At 35.7% G+C, this 23,466-nt stretch overlaps 1 protein-coding gene across 2 annotated transcripts in view; it reads left to right on the forward strand.

Annotated features, from left to right (window-relative positions):
* PPP3CA (protein phosphatase 3 catalytic subunit alpha) overlaps window positions 1-23,466 on the forward strand; it is a 307,959-nt gene that overhangs the window by 250,249 nt on the left and 34,244 nt on the right. For both annotated transcript variants that reach the window (XM_055342492.1, XM_055342493.1), the window contains exons 7-10: window positions 1,008-1,085; window positions 3,039-3,133; window positions 20,263-20,388; window positions 22,525-22,599. In XM_055342492.1, the coding sequence (XP_055198467.1) occupies window positions 1,008-1,085; window positions 3,039-3,133; window positions 20,263-20,388; window positions 22,525-22,599 (374 nt within the window). The remainder of the gene's footprint in view (window positions 1-1,007; window positions 1,086-3,038; window positions 3,134-20,262; window positions 20,389-22,524; window positions 22,600-23,466) is intronic.

The raw sequence follows: 23,466 nt of genomic DNA on the forward strand, positions 1-23,466 counted from the left end.
ATAGAGAAACTATTTTCATTTTCTCTTTTATAATAAATTGAGTGACATGTACTATTTAGCATTTATTTAAAGTGCTAGTTTTATAATTGCTGAATTGTTTCTTATACCACATATAGTTTGTTTATATTAAAATGAGCATTGAAAAAATGAGCATTGGTTTGCTGTCTCTTTATTTGAAAGATCTAAAATTTATTCCTTTTTATGACATACATTTATCTAATGAGAATTCTTAGAGCAGACACAAAGAGACTGCCAGTGATTTTACAAGTTAAGTTTGTAATTTGAATTTCATTTTTAATGTTCTTATATTTGGTTTTGAGACTTCCTTAACAGACAAAGTCATCTTGATTATATGTTTAATATTTTATTAAGTCAAGGTAAAGAATAAGTCGTAAGATGCAGTTCTGTTGATCATATTTAAAGTACACAGTTTAAAACCTGTGAATTCCATAATTCTGTTTAGACTTTGATATAACAGTTAATATCCTCATAACTAAGTTGGTAATTTGGTTTACAGAGGACTTAGTCTCTCCCACTCCATAACTCAGTACACTGTAGAGCACTCAGGCATTTATGTGTACCTAAATACAAATAGTCCTATATTTGAGAAAATTGAGGTTTATATTTTAAATTCCATTCTCATGTTATATTGATGCTGCTGTTCACTTGTGTTTAAATGTAGACTTGATCATACTGATTTTCTCTATGAGTGGACATTTTTCTAGTGGTGTTATATAATGGCCTGCTTTCTTTGTCCAATTCACACATCTCCAACCCTTTCTGATTATGTAAAAATGTAGAGCTGCAGGTGCTTTTACTACCACAGGGGGGTTAAAAAAAAAAAAAAAAAAAACCCTGTCCTGAGAGCCAAGAGGTTTGTTTCATGAACGATGTATGCTTGATTATGCTTGATCAAATCACATAGGTTGGGATGTTACAGATAAATGTGCTACTCTTGACGATTTCGTAACAGATGCCTCTTTCTCTTCTCTTTTTGTCTCTGGCAGTTACCCAGCTGTATGTGAATTCTTACAGCACAATAACTTGTTATCTATACTCCGAGCCCATGAAGCCCAAGATGCAGGGTGAGCAGTTTTGTGGGTTTATGGAAACCATGCGTTGCCCCTGGGTCAAGGTTCCTCACTTTGTTCAGGCTGTGAAGGATCCCTTCTGCTGCTGCGCTCTTTCCCTAAAGAAATTATATCTTGAATTGTCTTCTGATGATGCAGATATGGCAGGGTCTTGGGGAATGTGTGGTCGCAAAGGTGTTGTAAAGTCCCCTTTAAAGTGCCTCCATTTTTAGCTGGAACAAGTAAAATTTTCAGCTGGCTTTTCTAAGAATTCATAAGGATCCCTCTGATTTCTTTCCATTCCTGCTCTTCCCACTGTCCAGTAAGTGACTAAATTATCGGCATCTTTTCAGCCTTGGTTGGCAATGTGAATGAGAATCGCACATAAATATTTAACAGATAGCACATGGTGTACTCGTTTAAAGAATATCCTCCCTGACCCCTGTGAAGTTTTAAAGGACAAAAGCAGAAGCATTTAAATGAGGGAGAAAATCCTATATTGTAACTAATAAATGCATAACAGGATTTTGTAATACCCAGTACATTTTAAAATTTAGGGTCCGGAGTTAGTGTAATTATTAGTATGATTGGTAGGCCAATTATACAGGCTTAGAAAACTAAGAAACATCAGATATGCAGTTTGTGCATTAAATCTGTATTAGGGAGAAAAAAGCATAATGAATCTAGGATTTAAAGTCCAGTACCCTTTTCAAGAGGCTCTACTGAAAGGTATTGTTTGCCTTCAAATGCTTAAACTCGTTTCTTCATATTCTGAATTTTCTGAAAGGGAAGAACACTTAATGTTATAATCTGTATGCTGAAATTAGGACTAGAGATGACTGCATTCTGAAGTAAGCCTATGTCTAATGATCTTAAGTCAAGGCAGATCCTAAGTTCCTTTCAAAATAATTTTTTTTCAAGTAATGATCAACAGGTATGAACTGATCCAATACTGTGTTTTCAGTGTGTCATGGCTGACCTTTGAAATAACCTGTTGATATGCCCAATAAGGTCCTCACATAATTTCTTTTTTTCTTTTTTCTTTTTTTCCACTTTTCAGGGCAGTGGTGTCACCATGCTTTTTTGACTAACTGTCCCAACTGAATACTTTTTTTAAAAAATGTTATTTATTTATTCATGAGAGAGAGAGAGAGAGAGAGAGGCAGAGACATAGGCAGAGAGGAGCAGGGTCCATGCAGGGAACCTGATGTGGGACTCAATCCCGGCACTCCGGGATCATGCCCTGGGCTGAAGGCAGACGCTTAACCATTGAGCCACCCAGGTGTCCCCAGCTGAATAGTTTAAGCAGCTTTATATTAATCCCGCTACAGACCTGAAATCATCTGCTCATTCAAAAATATTTTAAGTTCATCAGTTAAAATCAATTAGCATATTTGTTTGAAATAAGCATTTGATTGATTAATTGGGGAAAATTGAGATTATGTCATCTAGTTTCTTCGTTTTTATTTGTTGTGAAGTAGGCATAGCCAATCACATTTTATAATGTCAAGGTACTAAGATTGAGAGTGTTAACTATCTTTCACATTCTGATTTTTTTCCACCAGAAATGTTCAGTCCAATATTCAGAATAAATATTTCTAGAACATTTCAAAAGATCTTTAAGAAGATATTTTCCTCTGGGAAGTGTGGATTATGATTTTGCATTGAATTACATCCTCCCCTAGGTCTCTTAAACTTAGGAAAGACTTCTTTGGAAATTGTACATGTGATTGTATGTTTTCATTGTCAACCTTGAGAGGAATTCATGTCTGTATATAACAGATTTTAGAGAGAAAATTTTGTTTAATGTTATGTAATTGACTTCTCTTAGAGTGATAAAAATGTAACTTGAATATTCTGTTTTAAATCTGTAATTTGATAAAAAATAAATAAATAAATAAATCTGTAATTTGATATCATCTTTTCTCACATAATAGCCTTATTGTAACTCATCTTTGTTGTTTTTAGGTATCGCATGTACAGGAAAAGCCAAACGACAGGCTTCCCTTCTCTAATTACAATTTTCTCAGCACCAAATTACTTAGATGTATACAATAACAAAGGTAAGTGGCTTTAGATCCCTCTTACACTCTTGCATACCATGTGCAATAATTCCTAAGCTGTTTGGTCTTAATGAAGCATTTTTAGCCGTTCTTTTTCCCCTTTTCATTTATTGTTGCTTTTCATGCTTTTTCATTTATTGTTGAATGCAAATTTTGTGATAGTCTTCAGAGTTAACAAATTCAACTGCCAGACATGGAGCCCAGGCACTGTCACTTTTTAACTGTTCTCCGGGAGATTCGAATGTATAACAGGGTTTACAGTGAACTGTTTTGGTAGATACAGGTTTTAAAGATTTTATTTATCTATTGGACAGAGAGGGAGAGAGCACAAGCAGGGGGAGAGGCAGGCAGAGGGAGAGGGAGAAGCAGGTGCCCCACTGAGCAAGGAGCCCAACACAGGGCTCTATTCCAGGACCCTGAGATCATGACCCAAGCCAAAGGCAGACCCTGACTGAGCCACCTAGGCATCCCATAGATACAGGTTTTAAAAGAAAAAATAATTGAAAGTAATCCAAAATCGTGATTCTTAAAAAGGATGTGGATTTCATAAGAGCAGTGTGATTGTACATGTAAGAGATTAAGAAAAGTAAAAAGTTATTGCTTCAAATTCACAAATTGTGTTTATTGAGTACCTACCATTGAGTTGGATCCTGTACTAAGCAGACACATGTTCATTTTTTAAAACTTGAATTAAACTTCAAATCATTAGCCCCCACCGCCTTTTGATATTCAGAGTGAGTCTCTATGGCTAATTGCTTTGCCCCAGGTCACTCAGGTAGTGACGAACTAGAATCAAATCCACATCTTCTGGTTTAGTGTCCTGTACTTCCTTTTTGAAACTCCAAACTTGTGTGCCTACAAAAGACCAGAAAATGAGGGTATTATTTCCTATAGGGACTATAGGGAAGAGAGGAGGAGCAAGGAACACATTATCTTCTTTTATAATTTCTTTATTTGAAAATGACAGGGAGTGTTACAGTATCACAGGTGTGACAGAATGGGTGATAAAATGTGAAAAAGCAAGGGCAGCCCAGGAGGCTCAGCGGTTTAGTGCTGCCTTCAGCCCAGGGCATGATCCTGGAGACCCGGGATCAGGTCCCACGTCAGGTTCCCTGCATGGAGCCTGCTTCTCCCTCTGCTTGTGTCTCTCTCTCTCTCTCTCTCTCTCTCTCTCTCTCTCTCTCTATCTCTATCTCTATCTCTATCTCTATCTCTATGTGTCTCTCATGAATAAATAAAATATTTTAAAAAAATGAAAAAGCCATTAACTTTAGCTGGCATTGGTCTAGATAATATTTATGCAGCATATCTGAATGTGGCTTTCTGAGATCCTTGCCTCTTCCCTCACACACACGCACATGCACATCTGTGCTGTCCTCTAGATTCAGCACATAACTTTCCCACCCATGCTTCCACCCCCGTAGCCCAGAGAGGCATGCCTGCTGGGATGGGTGCACCAGTCTCATCCACTGCCATTTTGACTGTGGTGGGCCCTCCTCTGTGGCTCTGGGGTAAAGTTATCAGAAGGGGCTGTGAAGTTTCTGTCACAATGATGGATGGTAGGAGGTAAGGGAGAGTCATTCCCTGTTTCCTATTTGTCTAATTTCTAGAAAAGAGGAGCTGTCTTTAGGACTCTGTGGTAAGAAGCCTACAAAATAAAATAAAACATATTCTCAGCCATATGTCAAGTGCTTATAAAGCCAGTTGACAAAGTAAGACATTTGGGTAATTTAATACAAGTATGTCATTAAGTAAAACTAACCGAGTTAAACACAGTGCATTGGACAAGGACTGATATTCTGGTATGGTCAGAGAAGACCTTGTTTAAGGTAAAATGTGACCTGGGCATTAAAGAATGGTTGAGCATTTGATTAGAAAAATTAAAATAAAATAAAAGTCAAGAGCAGTGTTTTTGAAACGTTTTATTTTTAAGCAGCACTTTTTTTTTTTTTTGCCAGGCAAAATCTCAATCTTGAAGCCTTTTGTATAAAACCAGTAGGACTGAATTCCCTTGGATTGGATATGGGTTCTCATTCAGAGACTTCCCCTGGTACCTGTAAGGAATGCAAGGACTCAGTAGGTCACCTTGCATGTCCCATCATGATCCTACTATTTCCCAAAAATATATACAGTATGAACACGAGCTTCTTATTTCTTTATGGTATTAAAACATTTTTTTTTATATATTTCACCTAGTGAAAGCAGAGCCCAAACAAGTAATTTTCGTAACAGAGACTAAGTAGCATGGACTATACATACAAGTTTTTTTAACAATTAAAAAAAGTCAAAACAGTAAGAAAAAAAAAAAGAAGAAAATTGGGTTCACCTAAAACAGACTTAGACTTTTTCCACTTGCCATAATACTGGGTAGCAGTTTTGCTTGAGACCATTGACTATTTCTGCTATAGGGTATGCATTGCTTCTTTGTCTATGATTCTGATTTAACAAGGTACTAACTTAAAAAATAATAATAATGATAATAGCAGTGGATTGTGATCTTTGAGGTTCTGTAGTTCTTTCACTGTGTTCTCTTGTTTAGTGTAGATCACAATCACTCAGGAAGGGGAGGGAAGCATTTCATTTTGGAACCTTTTCATAAAAGAAAAAAATTCTCCTGAGAGAAAAAGATAAACTGATAGGAAGAAGAAAGATATATTATTCAGGTTGAGCATAATTTCAAAAGACTTTTGTGTAAAATCTCTGAAGCACTTTAAAACTATTATGCTAACACTGTGTACAGTATGTGGGAGTGGGAGTCAGTTTTTCACGGCTGAAGTGAGGATTACTGTATTTGAGTAAAATAAATGTTAATGAGAATGGTAAAAGACAGTGCAAGAAAACTGGGTCACAGGCACCTTTGAAACATAATCAATGGAAAGACAGCAGTGAAGAATCTCCAAGTTAACCATTTGATTCTTAGAGACAAATGACCAGAAAAGGCTCTGGAGTTATATCTAACCCAGTAGTTAAAATATGATCTGTTTTATAAGGGCCTGCAAGTCAAGGCAGCAGTGATAGCTTTTCAGCAAATGAAGCAGTGAGGAAAATGGGTTTATTTGGCCATCTTAAAACCAGTATGATCAGCTTCGTTTTTAAATGTCTGTTAGTTCCAATCAGTAGTTCATCCTTGCCTGCAATGAAAAGCAGCTTTCTAAAAGTTAGGAGGACTGTAAGTGGCCCATCCTGGGTATAGCCTGTACTACTTCAGGCAGTTCTTACCCTTTTCAACCTGCACCACCACAGGCAGATAACTCACCCATCCCCTGGCCTGTGTCCTCACTTGACAATTCGTGCCTTCTTCTGCAACATGCTGGGGCAGAAGGTATAGATTGGAATCACAGCTCTGCCATTAAACAGCTAGCTCATTTACATTTATTGACGTGCAGTGACATTTCTGCAAAATGGGGGAAAATTTTTCTTCTGTGAATAATAGATGCAATTACTTTGAAACAAAATGCTGTGCAGTATTAGGATATTATCATCATTGAATATTTTATGCTGCTATCATTATGCCACCTGTCATCGGCTACAGGAAAACTGACAGAAAATACCCCATTCTCCCCAGCCTCTTAGTGATAGTTTCACTTTCTGGCTCAATCTGCCTTTATAACCCATGTCTCTACTTCTCTCTGGGGGAACCCTTTACCTTAGCTTAATTGTTCTACTCGTTGCCCTGAACAAACGTTGGCTGTCCCTCTTGCCACATCTTTGCCCATGTAACTTTTTTTCCTATTTTGAATGCTTGTCCCCCTCTTCTCTGCCCATGTGAATGGCCTGGACCCCCTCCAGTCTGTTTCTATGAGGACTTTGGTTGATAGTCATTCTCTGAATGCCTGAAATACCAATCATTTGCCCTTGTACTTACCTTTTTTTTTTTTTTCTAGTTAGCTTTTCCTATAGTTAGCATTCCTATAGCTTCCCAGATTATAAGTAGTTTGAAGCAGGGGCTTTTTGATAACACACTGAAAAGCCAAGTAGCATGCATGGTAGGCCATCAACACAGGCATTAATTGAAGCATTTTCTTTCTGGAAGTTAAATAGCAAGGCAGTATCCTGAAGTACCCTACCGATATTGACCCACAGGGCTTCAGCTCACTTTAGGTTACTGTTGTAACCAGTTCTGATACCCTTTCCAAATTGGAGTTAAACATTTGCAGAGCACTTTGCACGTTTGAATTGTTTTTCTCCTGTGAATCTGTAGCCCTAAGGGTAAAGCAATTTCTTAATTACCCAAACACACCAAACAGAAGAAAACTGCAGTAATAACACATGCACCTTGCTTCTTCTTCTTCTTCTTCAAATAATATGCCACTTGAAAGAATGATGTTAACCTCATTCACATCCGATGCAACAGTTACTGAGAACTTACTATATACTAAGCACTGTGCTAGGTGCTGCGGATATAAAATAAACAAGATGGACATTGTCTTCACCCTAGTGAGGTTTATAATTTGGTAGTGGGATAGACTTTAAATAAAGAATGCCATCAATAATGATTCAGATATACTTGGAAAATATTACAAAGAAAAGAGTCTTATTAACTGAAAGTGGAAACTAATTCACCAAAACAAAATAATACTAATAATAAGCTTAGCTGTCAAAGTGACATTAAGCAATCCTAGGGTAAAACCTCTCATTATCTAGAAACACCATTAATCACCAGTGACAAATGTGAACTCTGCCTTAAACAAGTCAGTTTGGCCAAAAATTATAACCAGTTTCTGGAAAAATATTATTTTTTAAAATTTATTTACTCATGAGAGACACAGAGAAAGAGGCAGAGATACAGGCAGAGGGAGAAGCAGACTCCCCACGGGGAGCCCAATGCAGGACTCAATCCCAGGACCCTGGAATCATGACCAAAGCCAAAGGCAGATAGATGCTCAACCACTGAGCCACCCAGGTACCCTGGAAAAATATGTTTTAAACCTTGATGTAAACAGTTAAGTCCTTTATCTCTCCAGTGATACACCTGTGCTTCAGAAAGATCTAAAGTAAATTACATGAGGCTACCATGTGGTGCCAATTCTCTGTAGTTTATATGAGTTGTCATATGGGTGGGAGGAGCGAATGGGTAGATGAATATAGAGGAATACAAATCTACATACCAGGGTATATAACTTAGTTCCAGGAAAAGCTACTGACAGTAAAATTAAGTAATTAAATGAAATTTATTAAATTAAATATATTTTGGATTTGAGAAGAAAACTCTACCAAACTAATTTAGTGATTAAAACCAGAGCTTAAAAATGATGAGGAAGAAGATCAATTCAGTATTAATGTTGGTTAAGGAAGAAAGAGATGCAAAATTGAGTTTTGAAGATAAGACAAGAACAGCATCATTTGCTAAAATCCTAACATGCAGAAGTCTACCCTTTTTGATCAAGGGAAAAAAAAAGTATTATGATGGTTTGGACTTTTAAACTAGGCAAATTGATAGAATCGCTTTTAAAAAGCATTTTAGGGGCAGCCCCGGTGGCTTAGTGGTTTCTTGCCACCTTCCTGGGATTGAGTCCCGCATCAGGTTCCCTGCATGGAGCCTGCTTCCCCCTCTGCCTGTTTCTCTCTCTCTCTCTCTCTTTCTCTCTGTATGTCTCAAATAAATAAATAAATAAATAAATAATTTTTTTAAGCATTTTAGCCCTATCAAAACTTGACACAGTCAACATCCTCAAATATTTACCTTCAAAAAGTAGTCATGGACCTCAGAAGGATACTATACAAAGATAATTTACAGCTTGATATACCATTGTAGAGGGAGGATTGAATTGCTAATAGAAGAAACCAAGGTAAGACTCTAATTGGCAGTCATGATGTGGATAGGCAGAGATGCAACATATCTGAAGCCAGCTTGCCTTGGTCCTCTGCCATCAAGTGGGAGCACTCAGCCCTCAGTGACACCATCAGCACCTGGGCTGCCAGGTCTGAGAACCTCACTTCATACTCACAGTACAGTTCTTTCACACCAGGACCTTGCCTCAGCATTCAGGAATTGCATTCACAAGCTTAGTGATATGTGGCACCTGCCTGGTTCAGGAGCCAAATGTGGAACCAAGTAGATCAGATCCTTATCCTGGGTGGAAAAAAGATTATTGGGGTGTGTGGGGAACGGTCTCTGGAAGGGAGTAGAATTCACGCCTAGGTAACCCTAAGGTAGCGTCTTAGCCTCTTCCTCTACAGCATGCCAGAAAGCTGACTTCCCTACAAAATTGCCCACATTTCTAAGCAGAAAGCCATTTCTGTAGAGTTTAAGGCCTATTTTAACCACGGGAATAAACTTTAGCTTGACATAAACATTTTTAAATCATGTTTTGGGACTTTACAACCACAGGCATAAACATGATCACTAGTGCTAGACAAGCTAGATAAAATTAATCCAGAGATTTTGTCCAGTGGCAACAATTTCCCCAGCTCTTGCTTTTTTTTCCTACAAATCAAATCAGGAAGATGCTCTTAATTGGTCTTGAGCAACTGTTTACCAGCATCACTTTTTTTTCAATATAAGAAATGTAAATACACATTCATGGTAGCATTTTGTTATTTGATATTTGCTAACAAATTGTAAGCTAAGTGTTTTTCTTATTAGTAAAGCAAAACAATAACTAAAATAAGTCCTACCAAAAATTAGTAATTCCTTCATTTATTTAGTAAGTTTTTATTCTAAAAAATGAACATACTTAATCTTTACCTCAGTGAATATTGTTTTACACACATGGGAAAGATAATTTCTTTATAATTATTGGTTATTAAACCTAGGATGGTCTACCAAAAAATGGTATGGAATCTATGACTTTATAAATGAACAAAGAAACCATGAAGAAAACTCTCAGCATTAACTTTTTATATTATCACTCTGAGGTGGTAGAAGAGAAATTTATGTAGACATTTAAGGCAAAAGAGAACTTTCAGTTAGGAAGTTTTGATTGGTTTTCAGAGAAATCACCTCTCTGAAATGAATGGAGTGAGAGATTTTAGCAGAATGTCCCTTTTCACTGCTTTTTATATCCAGGACTCTAATATATAAAATTAATCTAAACCTTAAAATCATAGGTTGGTAATAATATATTTAGTAAATGTAAATATATCCCTTCAGTTGGGATTACATGTACACAAATGTTATTTGCTTTAATCATACATGTTGCATGTAATAATAATGATAATTACCTTGTGCCAGAAACTGCTCTAAGTTTCCATGTGTAAATGCATTTAATCTCTCAACACTCCATGAATTATATTCTAATTTTGATTTTACTGTGGAAAAACTAGGGCACAGAGGGGTTGCATACTTTCCCCAAGGTTCACACAATTGGTCAGGGAATAGCACGGAGACTGAAACACGGCAGACTGACTCTGGGGCTCGTAAGTTATCCTCTCTCTGTGGTCTTCTAGGTCAGCTTTATTATCTGAAAGCTTTCAGGGCAGTGTTTGTATTGATTCCCTGTTCAACCCATGGCTCCATTATGTGGAGGTGACTAACTGTTCTTCAATGAGAAAAGCTTTTGAAATGAAAAGTTATTTGTTAGACCTTTAAAACCACATGAATGTTATACATTCAGATATATACATTATTATAAGAATAGGGTACTCTCCTATTCTTCTAAAATAAATAATTAATTTCTTTCTTTAAAAAGTGCCCCTGAGGCACTTACACTTTTGCTTTTGTTCCTTCAGCTCCACTGTGAAAGTGTCATTGCTGGAGGCCACTTTCTAAACAGATTAGTTTTAGTTCAGTCGTCCACTGGCTTACGTTAATGAGACAGAGGGTAAAATAGAAAATCCATCAAGATTTAATATTTAAGAATTATCCTGAGTATATATTTTAATTGAATGCATGCTCAGTATCTTTGCTATGACAAATGAACTTCTTGATTCCATAACCATCTACTACTACATAATTATCAATTTTGCTGGTGAAGTAATTGTGGAACTTCCCTTATAAGTAAGTAATAACTCAGTGAGTGAGGTAGTCCTTGCTTTTCTCAAAGCGTTGCCCATAGAAATACAGGATTTAGCTCTCAAAGTTATACAAGATCTTAAATGAGGATGAAGACAGGATTTGGAGCAATGCTAAATCCTCCATACAGGTTCATTGGCAGTACTCTTCTGCTGCCAGTTGAACAAGATCAGCTGGGAGATGCATCCTGAGGTGCTGTATTCCGTTTTCTGACAGATGGTTAGAAGATTCTTAGATTTAACTGAAACCTATTTCTCTAGAAATCTAATTCTCTTTAAAGCATTTAGTAGGAGGAAAAATGGGGACAATCTACATGATGTAAAGACACAAATCACTGGCTTATCAATTGCTATTTGAGGTCTAGAAATTCTAGGTCTGCAAGAGACTTTACTGTAACAATGTCAAAAAATCTGCAGTGATACTACTTTCCACAGAAAATATCAAGTATATGGGCTTAATATTAATTCAGTGCCAGTAGTATCTTGAAGTTAGCAACTTAGAACCATTGCAGGCTGCATACAGCTCAGGGCTTGATACAGAGTGCAACCTTGAAGGTGAAAAGGGTGTTTTATATGATTGCATACAGATATCACCAGTTGTCAAAGTACCTCTCACCGGGGTACCCTTGTGCACTTGGAGCTGGAAAGTATCAACCACATGAAATGAGAGCAAAGCATGGGCACAGTGTTTACTATGCCTGTGCCAACTTCTCCAAAGCTTCAGCTAAACTTCTCTCTCTCTCATTTACTACTGTTGCTTAAACTTTATTTTTAACGTTGTATCGGGATCCTTGGGTGGCGCAGCGGTTTGGCGCCTGCCTTTGGCCCAGGGCGCGATCCTGGAGACCCGGGATCGAATCCCACGTCGGGCTCCCGGTGCATGGAGCCTGCTTCTCCCTCTGCCTATGTCTCTGCCTCTCTCTCTCTCTCTCTCTCTCTCTCTCTCTCTCTGTTGTGTGACTATCATAAATAAATAAAAAATAAAAAAAATTTAACATTGTATCGATGAGGATTACAACTTAGAGCTAAAACTGGTAAAGAATTCATAACCTGTTCTTTCCTGTTGACTAACAAAAATATATTTAATATTCTCTATGTGAAATTGTAATGTTAGAAAAATTCACAGCGTTTCACTGGACTTGAGCTGATTGCAAGGATCAGCTTTTGGCCCAGACTCTCTGGATGTTAGTATTTAGATGTGGCACTTTAGGTGAGAATTACAAAATGGCAAAGTGTTAAACCTAGATAACCATTCCCTTCTTGAAGAATTTGAAACTGTATCATGATACTTTGTATTTTTGGGTGCTAAATATTTTATCTGATCATATATATTATCATGGATATTAATCACATATCTTATTTTATTTGATCTTCATACTTTGAAAATAACAGAACAGGTCATAGTTATTCTGATTTTATGAGTTTAGAAAGTAAAGCTCAAATAAGGAGAAATATTTGTCTAAGTTCACACAGTTACTATGCGACAGAGCCAATATAATTTCCATTCTTGTCTATTTTAAAGACTTTGACAATTTTATTTAATTTTATTTTTTAAAAGATTTTATTTATTTACTCATGAGAGACACAGAGAGAGAGGCAGAGACATAGGCAGAGGGAGAAGCAGGTTCCCTGCAGGGAGCCTGTTGCGGGACTCCATCCCAAGACCCTAGGATCCCTACCTGAGCCAAAGGCAGATGGTCAACCACTGAGCCACCCACATACCCCAAGACTTCGACGATTTTAAAATAGAGCTTAGCCTCTAAAGTGACATACTATCTTTCTCTTAAATTCCAACATGTACCCCTTCAGACTGTTCATATGTAATTAGTTACATTTTTAGCATCCTGAGAAGTTATGCGTGTTGTGTTTGTGAGGTTTTTTTATTTTTATTTTTCTTTGCCTGTTTTTTTTCTGTCATTCCTGTCTTTCTCCATCTTGTCCTTCCTTTCTCTATTTCCTTTCCTTAGATTTTTTTCTTCAACCAACATTATTGAACACCAACCATGTGCCAGGTATGGTACAAAGCACTATAAAAGAAAAAAGAGATCTTTGCCTTCATCCCTTGCATCATTTCCTTTTATTGACTTCACCCAAAATTCTACATTTGGATAATGAGCTAGTCCAAAGTTTACTAATACAGTATTAAAAAGACAAACATATAACACACACACACACCTACACACACATTAGCACATAATCATAAAATTGGCTCATATTATTTTCTGGATATATCTGGTATAGTCTTTCCTTCATGTAAGTAAGACACTATCATCCAAATTCTATGTAGGACTTGTAGCAGTGTAACAAGGTGCCATGAAGGATGCATGTGCAAGGTGGGAGGAGCAGGCAAGGACTACATATGTGCATAAGAGGATTATATATAGTAGCACAAACGTGTGTGTCTTGATAATACAAAATCATTAGCTCACAGCTTGAAGGAAATTATACACACACACATACACACACACACACACACACTTGCTGTTTGTGTTTACAAATGACAAAATATTGCAGGTTGCTTGGAATTCAGTCATTACATAGAACTTATTGAGAATTTACCTGTGAGAGACCCTTTATGAAGTGCGGAGTTTAAACATTACATTTCTCAAGAAACCCAGACTAAAGAACATCATTTTAACAAAATGACCTAAAAATAAAGCCTTGAAATCTGCCTCCATAAATGGCTTGAACACTTACCTTGTGCACAGTCATATGAACTATAGAGTAAAAGTGAGTTATAAGTGTAGTCTTTGCTTACCAAGTATAGTGATCCTCATGAATTAATAAATTTTCCTCAACTTACATCATTAGTAATAATAACAGAAAGAATCTTTTAAAAGTGGAATACATCAGGCAAGTACAGGACAGTGAGGGAAAAACAAAAAGGAGATAAGAGTTAGAAGTCAGTTCTCAATATGGAAGGAATCATAGAGATTATGTTTATAGATGCTATAATATATACTACAAAAACTATACATATATGTCTTCAAAAAATCCTAAAAGAAAATTACACCTTAAAAAAGTAATCTCTATGGGAAAACACAGAGTTTTTAAAATGTATAGCATCTCTCCGAGAATAAAAAAAAAAAAAAAAAAAAAAAGAAAAGAAAAGAAAACTTCCATGCAGTGTACAGCATAATCTTAAAATATTGGCAAAGGACATTTTGAGTATATAGGTTATATCTCAAGAATTATATCCATCAAGCCATCATGTCTCCATGTGATGGTAGGACTTTTCCAAAAGAACACACTGATGCTAGTTTTCTTGCTAAGGTATCTATAGTCTACAGGTGGCAGAACTAAAAGGAAAAAAAAAAATCCTGGGTCTATTATGCTTTTTTTCTTCTATTTCTGGATGGTTTATAATGATTCTGGAGTGCCGCCATTTGCTTTCTTCTCATCCTTGTTTCTTTTCTGTCCCTCTGTCCCATCTTTTGAAGATGAGAGTGGATGGTCAATTAGAGTTAAGGAGATGAAAAATGTTATTAGAATTAATTATTTCCATTCTTTTGACCTCTCCCCTCCTCTACTGAAAATAGCTGTAGTAGTATTGAAAAAGCCTGAGGTATGTTGGGAGCATTACATTACTAATGTAAAGGCTTTCAGAAAAGAAGCTTTGTATTCCTTTTGAAATCCACTTGAAATGTCTTGAGCCCATGGTATGGTGAGCCACTTAATGCCTCTTGCTAACAATATGTTGATAACTTCTCTTAAATTAGAAGCTCTGTTTGGATGTTTTCATTTTTTTCACTAATGCCGTGTCATCATCCTGCCTGGTGATGGCATTGTAAAGATGTTGAGAAATGTTACCAAGTTCTTATTAGAAATACTGTTTTCTTGTGTCTCATCAAAATCTCAAATTTTAAAGTAGGGGAGACCTCTTTAATTTACATATTTGAATACGGTCTAGCATTTTAGTCATGATGTGATAGAGGAATGGAATTCTGTTCCTTGGGCTTCACTATATTCGGGGCACCTAGTTGTGTCATTAAAATAATAGAGGTCCAGTGGCCCTTCCCTATTTTCAAGTAGGAGCTGTCCCGTGATTGCTGATTTTATATCTTATACATGGCATGGCCTACATATTTATATAGCTTTCTACAGATGCAATAAAATGATTAGACCAAGTAATTACATAACTTTAAGACCCTAATTTTGACATCTGAGAAAAAACTAGCAATTAGGCCTCCAGATTAATAGTGATTAGTATTGTTTCCGTTATATAATTTTTTTTTCTGGCTATTCTTCACAAGTGCATGTACAACAGAAGAACATATTTTTTCTATGCTGTTTGGTCTGCTCATAATTTGGTTAATAATGTAAGGTTCGTATATATATCATAAATCCCTCTCCAGGCCTCTGATGGAATTGTTAAATGACAGGAGGTCATGTATAATTGCCACTGGAATAATGGGATTTCTTGATGGTAGACTTTGTTCTTTCTCTGTTTCTCAGACAAGGTCTCAGGAGTTGGTCTTGAGTGATTCTTGAAGTACAACCATTTGTATTATTTATACTACACTGGAGATAAATGTCTTTCAAGTACTTCAGAGAACAGCACACTGTTAGGGCTCTTGTTGAGTTTTGTAATCCCAGTGACAGTTAGAGGCAGGTGGCAGGGGCGGATGTGGGAGGTGGAAGATGAAATGTTAACTGTGAATTTCGTGACTATAGATATATGGGACTGTTTTGGTTTAAAGGGGTTTTTTTTTCCATGTATTTTGTGATATATATTTGTTATACAAAAACATAAAAATTCACGAGTACCTCATTAATGTGAGGTTATTTGGGAAGTATTTTTGCATGAATATGTTGCTGAAGAAAAAAGAATTCATATTGGTATATTTGCATTTTTAAGTTAGAGTTATTCTTTTTTTAACCTATAGAAAAGTAGAAAAAAATGTTCTATAAATTGTAGAATTACTGAGAATATTAATCAATAATTGTATTAATGATGAGGTCTTTATTCCACAAGTTTGTTATCAATTAGATCTAAAAGTGGTCATATAACTTTTCTAGATAAATCCATTAAGTTAGATGAGGTAATTGAGACCTCAAGACAGTAAGAGATGTCAGGTTTTGCAAGTATTTAATGAGAGAACCGATCTAGCAGTCAGGGCTCCTGGCCTTCCATTCCAGTGCTCTTTTTTACAAAGAATAAATGTGGGAAGGAGAATCTGTGTCCAAAACTTGGCAGACACTGAATGATCTATGCACTTAGGGTGAGAATGTCATGGAATTCTAGAAAGATCAGGGACTTTAGATTCAGGCCAGAACTGAACTTAACTGCCTCTCAAGTCTGACCTTGGGCGAATAACCTCTCTGTATGCTTATTTTCAAGATGCAAATGATTAAGAACTACTTTTGAGAGATATTGTGAAGATTTGTGATTATGCTTTGTGAAAGACCAAATGTAGTGCCTGACATATAGCAGTTGCTTAGTAAATGTAGCCACTGTTAAAATGTATTATTTCTGGTGTTAATAAACAAAAAATGAAATCTGGAAAAAAATTTCTGCTTTGTCAGTCACTCCGATAAATTGTGTTGAGTCAATGTTGAATGAATAAGTGCTTTATCTCACCAGCTACAAAACAGAACTTCTATTTTATCTTGTTGAGCAAGCCATACCCTCAGTTGTAAATTTGCATCATATTTCATTTTTCTCAATTATGTATTTTGGCAAGAGCTAAAACTTCTTTAATTATGAATACGATGTTCAAGGTTAAATTAGTATAGCTAGGACTAGAATTCATCCATTTATAATTTACAGGAGACAGAAGGGAATGGTAGAAAGGGGATTCATTTGATGTCAGTAAAAGCTGAATTAAATATGAATCAGATGATCCAGTTACTGGTTGCATGATCTTGAACAAGTCACTTCATTTCTCAACCTCAGTTCCTTGGATTATAATATAAAGGCAGTTACACCTGCCTCTCAGATTTCTTTTTTTCTTGTTTTTTTTTTTTTTTCTCTCAGATTTCTAGTAAGGATTAAATGACATATTCTATAGAGCCTCTCCCTTTCCTCCAGGGCACTGTTAGTTACAACATCTACTTTCCTTCCTCCTGCTGTATCAACCTAATGATACAAATAAAAATTGGGGGAAACTTAGAGGAGAAATTAGTCTTCAAAGAGACAATATAGAACCTTAAAGATCCTTTTGAAGCTATAAGGATACACTCCTGCTATGAGTGTATCCATATCCAAAGTACTATCCAAAAATAGTGAAGACCTTTTAAATGGAGCTGGTATTCAGGTAGTACTTAGCAAAGGTGGGAAATACTTCATCTTTTCCATCTGGTGGATCAGAAGTATAGGTATGGCAATTTGCCATGATTTTCTTTCATTTTGCATTGCCTTTAATTCATTCATATATGAATGTATCCTTAGGCCATGTGTCATATGGCATAAATGATAACTTAAAGAAGAATGGGTGTATAGAAATATATGAAGTATTCGGTATTTTGTGGGGAGAAGAGAATAATTCCCTTCATATCAATGTTAACTGCACTGTCTGTGTTTCTTGCCCCCAAAGTGTGGTGGTTCTGTTCCCTGGAACCATGCTGTTGAGCCAGAAATATGATTCAAAGCAAAGACCATACTGTTCTCAAGTGTGATTTTAGTTAACTGCAAGCTGCTGAAAACATCAACATATTATTAGACTGCAATATGATATATATTGTATCCAAATTACAGAAGAAACTGTATATCCTCCTCATAGTCTGCATTGATTAAACCCACCAAAAAGATTATATTCTTTCTGGGCCACACTTTCTCAGGGCCATTGCCAATGTGGCATGTATCCAGAATAAGGATGAGCAGTATGAAGACAAGACACTAAAAGCCATCTCATCTGAAGAAAAGCCAAAGGGATTAGGAAAAAATTTTCCTGAAAAATAATTGTAAGAGAAATGCCAAGATGTATCCTTAGCCTCTGTTATTTATTTAAAATTATTTAAAAATTATTTATTTAAAAGGTGGTTATTTATTATATATTATTTATTTAAAATAAATAATCTATTTAAAATTATTTATTATTATATATTATTATTTATTATATGTTATTATTTATTTATTTGGTTATGTGAAGCACAAAGAAATATAAAACCTATTGTATGATATTTGTCCTTAAAGACATAGAAGTTAAACATAGACATATATACATTGAATGGCTATGCTCAAATTCAAATAATAAATGCAATATAGAGGTGTAAGTCAGGGCTTTTGGAATTCAGAGGAAGGTTGAGATTATATCCACTAAAAGAAATAAGAAAATATTTCACTAAAGGGATAGAGTCTGGACAGGGCACATTATGATGGAAAAATTGGGATATTTAGAGGTTTCTAAGAAAATATTCCAGGGCGGGGAGCCTGGGTGGCTCAGTCAGTTAAGCATCCACAACTTAATCTCAGTTCAGGCCTTGATCTCAGGGTGGTGAGTTCAGGCCCTGCAGTGGGCTCTGCACTGGGCGTGGAGCCTATGAGCATACTTAAATATATGTGTGTGTGTGTAAGAACAAACATGGTTATGAAAGCAATGCTATGTTAAAGGTATTAGTAAGCAAGAATTTAATGTAAAGACTCAAACCCAGTAAACTTTTGGTAGCTTTTTAAAAAATAAATTTTGAAGGGCTATCTTTGATCTATTATCTGTAATCACATGCTACAATGTAAACAAGTGATGAAAGGATTGCTTTTTCTATGGTACAAAACCCTAAACCAAACAAGAAAAAAAAACGTTTAATATTATCTAGGATTTCTTCACTACTTTCCACTAATATAATGCTAATCATGCCATGAGAAGATAATAAAAGTTAAATCTTACCAGAGCTCGAGAAGGGATGATAGAGTATTGTTCTTCATATTAAAAAGGTTGTCATTTAGAATCAGAAATATACTTTTTCTGTATTTTTCCAGAAGGCAGAATTAGGATCAGTAAATGGTAAAGAAGTTTCAAACTCAACTTGAGAATTTCCCACAACTTAAAATTGTCTATCCATAGAATAGATGATGCCATTAAAACAGGTAGCTTTTCCTAAATTCAAAGTACTCACAGGGAGGCACCTGGCTGGCTCAGTTGGCAGAGCATGCAACTCCTGATCTTGAGGTTTTAAGTTCAAGCCCCATGTTAGGTTGTAGAGACTACTCAAAAATGAATTAAGAAAGAGGGATGCTTGGGTGGCTCCATGGTTGAGCATCTGCCTTTGGCTCAGGTCGTGATCCTGTGAACCCAGGGCCTGGGGATTGAGTCCTGCATCTGGCTCCCCACAGGGAACCTGCTTTTCCGTCTGCCTGTGTCTCTGCCTCTCTCTCTGTGTCTCTCATAAACAAATCAATAAAATCTTTAAAAAGAGAGAGAGGAAGGAAGGAAGGAAGGAAGGAAGGAAGGAAGGAAGGGAGGAAAGAAGGGACTCACAGAGACCTTCAAAGTTGTATCAGGATTGTTAAAGGATGAATTTCTGAATCTGGTTAGAAGTGAGACTAGCAATGCTCTTAGGATCTCTACAATCATAACTTTCTATGTACTGTATATCTAACCCATAGACACCATCCAAAGCAGAGTGAAAGGGGCAGATTCATTTTCCTAAGTTATGGATGGTGCATCCTTTTCAGAAGTCAATGGTGAAGTCAGATACCAGTATATTATTTTATGCAGGATTCAATCCAGACATTTTATTTTATTAAGTCAAGAATGCAGTCTGATTTAAACTACTGTGTGTACAACTATTGTTGAGTTCTACTGGAAAATATGTGGGTTTTTTTTAAACATAGAAATAACTTCTGTTCAGATATTTGAGGAGATTATTAAATTGTCAAACTAATTTGGCTATACCACTTTTATGAGGGTCATTAGATGTTAAATAAGATTAGAATGTTCTTGGCTGTGAGAGCAGCGTGACCAATTCCTGACAGACATTTGATTAACTATTTTATATAAATATTTGCCAAATTGTAATGCCACTTCATACTAGCATTCATATATTGTGCAGTTACGTATTGCACTGAATGTAGTTTAATTTCTAAGTAGTGTAGACATTTGTGATTGATGAAGCTACTTGCCTTGATATTTTGGAACTTAAGTCACAGAGTTGAATTTTCTTGATCAACTAAAGCCAGGTGGAGAAGGAGAAATCTGTGCACATGTACCTAATGTCCTTGTTTTTGTTGTTTTCAGCTGCAGTATTGAAGTATGAGAACAATGTCATGAATATCAGGCAATTCAACTGTTCTCCTCACCCATACTGGCTTCCAAATTTCATGGATGTTTTCACTTGGTCCCTGCCATTTGTTGGGGAAAAAGGTGTGTTGTGTTGGGGAATCCTGGGATGTTCTTAATGCAATGGTACAAGAAGGAAGGGGAGGAGATGTGGAAACAAAGAAATACTTTGGCCTACCCAATAAAATTCACAAGTTGCAACATGAGAGAAGTGATTTGAAAGTGTGTCACTGTGTACCCTGTTAACAAAATACAATGAGTGAACTAGAAGGAAACAAAAGCAATGAGAAACATTAGGAACATTCATATAATCTGATTGGGATAATACAACTCTTTAAAAATAACAGATCCATAGTTTTAACTGGCTTCAAGCTATAATAGCTACTTTTTCTCCTTACCCCGTGTATTAATTCAAAAATGCTATTTTATTTTACAAACTCCTTGTCAAATTAAAAGGTTAAGATGTTTGTGCTTTTCTCACATTTCTGGTGTTGATAATAATCATCTTATGATAGTGATTAATGGCTATAATAATTTGAAAGACAGTACATACAACAATAAAATAGTTCATTACAAATGAAGTGACCATTAATGTGTTACAAGGTTAGACAAATTTATATTTAAAAAGTTAAATATTAGCTTGTCCCAGTTTTTCAAAAGAATTGGCTTGTCTTTCCTTCCTTTCTTCTCCCTTTGTTTTGTTTTATATTTTGACCTAACCCTCAACAAAAAATTCAAGGAAAGGCCTGTACCTCTGAGTTTGAGTGTTTAGTTCAGGAGGCCAAATGGGGACATACCCGGTCATTCCTCAAGGATCATATCACACATCACCAGAGCAGGTAAATAGGTATCAGAATAAAGGTAAGAGTTTGCACACATTTCAGAATCCCCATAGGGGGGTTTTAGAGAAAAGCTACAAGTTTTATTAAATATTTATATCCATAAATGTGTGTAATGTATTAATTTAATGTTTATTTTCCAATAATACTTGTGGGTTTTTTTTTCTTTAAATGCCCTAAAATGATTCAGTCAGGAAGTTATGATTTATCAGTGAAGAAATCTTTCTTTTGGATTCCAAAATGAGTCAAAAGTAAATTTTGATAGTCTCTATTAAGTGTTCCCTGCACTACAACATGTCACCACATTCCTACCCTGATCAGAACTAGGCAGTTACTGTCCTTTGTTGGCTTCTCTAGAAACAGAAGCAATGTAATCCTGACCACTGCTAGGCTCCCTAGGGATACCTTTCAGTTGGGTTGTTTCCATTAAATGTTCAGGTTTTAAACATCTATTATAAAAGGATCTATTAATATATTTGAGTACATAATTCACTTTTGATAATTAAACTGAAGCTATGGATTAATGTTGGCAACACTGATGTTTTACTCTCTATTGTATGTCTTCTCTAAAAGAACATTGATTTTTTAAAAGTAGCTCCTGAAGAAATTGTAGGCAAGTTTATTTTCACCTTTATGATAGAATCCAACCTAATTTTAGAAACTGGTAAATGTATGTAACATGCCCCTTAGCATAAAAGTGTTGCAGTACTAATTTCCATGACATTTATATACAATCTTATTATAATCAATTTACTCAACAGAATTTCTTAGTAAACTTACCTAACCTTCATTTTTAAAGCCTTTCTGAAAATAAAATTTTATGTATATCAACTCATTTTTTTAATTGTATCCTCAGAACTATTTCAAATATATTATTTCGGCAATCAACAAATTTTACTAAACATAAACCACATGCCTATAACTGTGTTGGGTTCTCTGGGGGATTAAAAAACTTAAAAAAGATATAGCATTCATTCAGCCCCTGTAAAACATAAAGTCACAATGTGGTTTAGATCTAGTAGTATCATTGTACAAACAAATAAAAATTCAAAAGTAGCCATTTCCTCCTTCATAGATGTATAGTATATTCACCACCACATATTTGATTTGTCCACTGTCTATTGACCTATAGCTAGTTAAATGCTACCATCTGATTTCATAGATATGAGCTAATACTTTTATAAACATAAAGTCTGTGTAGAATCACAAAGCCAGTTATCTTTTATGATCTGGATTTTATAGAAACTACTTTGCAGGAGATTTTATATACAATATAGGTAAGAAATGTAATTGCTAAGCTTGCTCATTAGTAATGCCAGAGTAATAATTAAGGTTGTAATAGAAATCTAGACATTTTTGTTTGTATTCTTTTCCTTTTTAGTGACTGAGATGCTGGTAAATGTCCTCAACATCTGCTCAGATGATGAACTAGGATCAGAAGAAGATGGATTTGATGGTAAGAGGCTTGAGCCTTTGTGCTAATGCTATTTGCCAGGTAATTACTTGGTATCTCATAAGTAACCCAAAGAATAAGTTTCTAAGATTAGGACTATATGTTAAATTATAACATAGTATTGAGAATAGCAGATATTATATTTTCCATTTACTTTGAAGAAATACACACACACACACACACACACACACACCATGAAAGAATTTTCCCATTACATTGAAAACACTGTTGAAGTAGTAAACTATTTTAATAACCATCAATGGAGAGAAAAAAATCACTGTGGATCTTACAGCAGCACCCCAAAAAGAATGGAAACTAACCATAATATAGTTGGAGAAGGAGAGTGCAAGAGTAGATTGTACTTCTGTAAACGTGGAATAAGGACCTAATCTATGTAGGGCACTCAGAATTCCAAGATCCCAGAGAGACTGGGACTTGATGGAGTCCCAGTCTAGATAGAGAGACTGATGATCATGTCAATAGAATGAAATATTATAAATTGAAAAGTGAAGGTGGCAGCGGAAACCAGATATTGTGGAAGTTTAAACTGTTAACATGTTTCCTTTTAAAAACTGCACTTAAGTCAAATGAAAGGTGAATGTGGCTCTTTCTGAGAGTTAGAATCTAAACAGCATGATGTAATGTTTACTTGGATTTAATGCAGGTCACATCCTAAAATGCAAAATAGGTAATCCTGCAGGTAAAAGTAAAATAAAAGTATTCATGCACTCATATGAACAGAGTCTATATACTTAGGTAAATTTGTTCAATTATGCCTGTCATCTCCTAGGTTTTTTTTCCTTTCTATAACTTCTCCCAGCTTCATTACTTGTTTGTCTCCATAGCCTATTCTTTAGTCATGAATCACAT

Source organism: Nyctereutes procyonoides, unplaced genomic scaffold, assembly GCF_905146905.1.
Source record: "Nyctereutes procyonoides isolate TBG_1078 unplaced genomic scaffold, NYPRO_anot_genome, whole genome shotgun sequence".
In the NCBI taxonomy this organism is placed as follows: domain Eukaryota; kingdom Metazoa; phylum Chordata; class Mammalia; order Carnivora; family Canidae; genus Nyctereutes; species Nyctereutes procyonoides.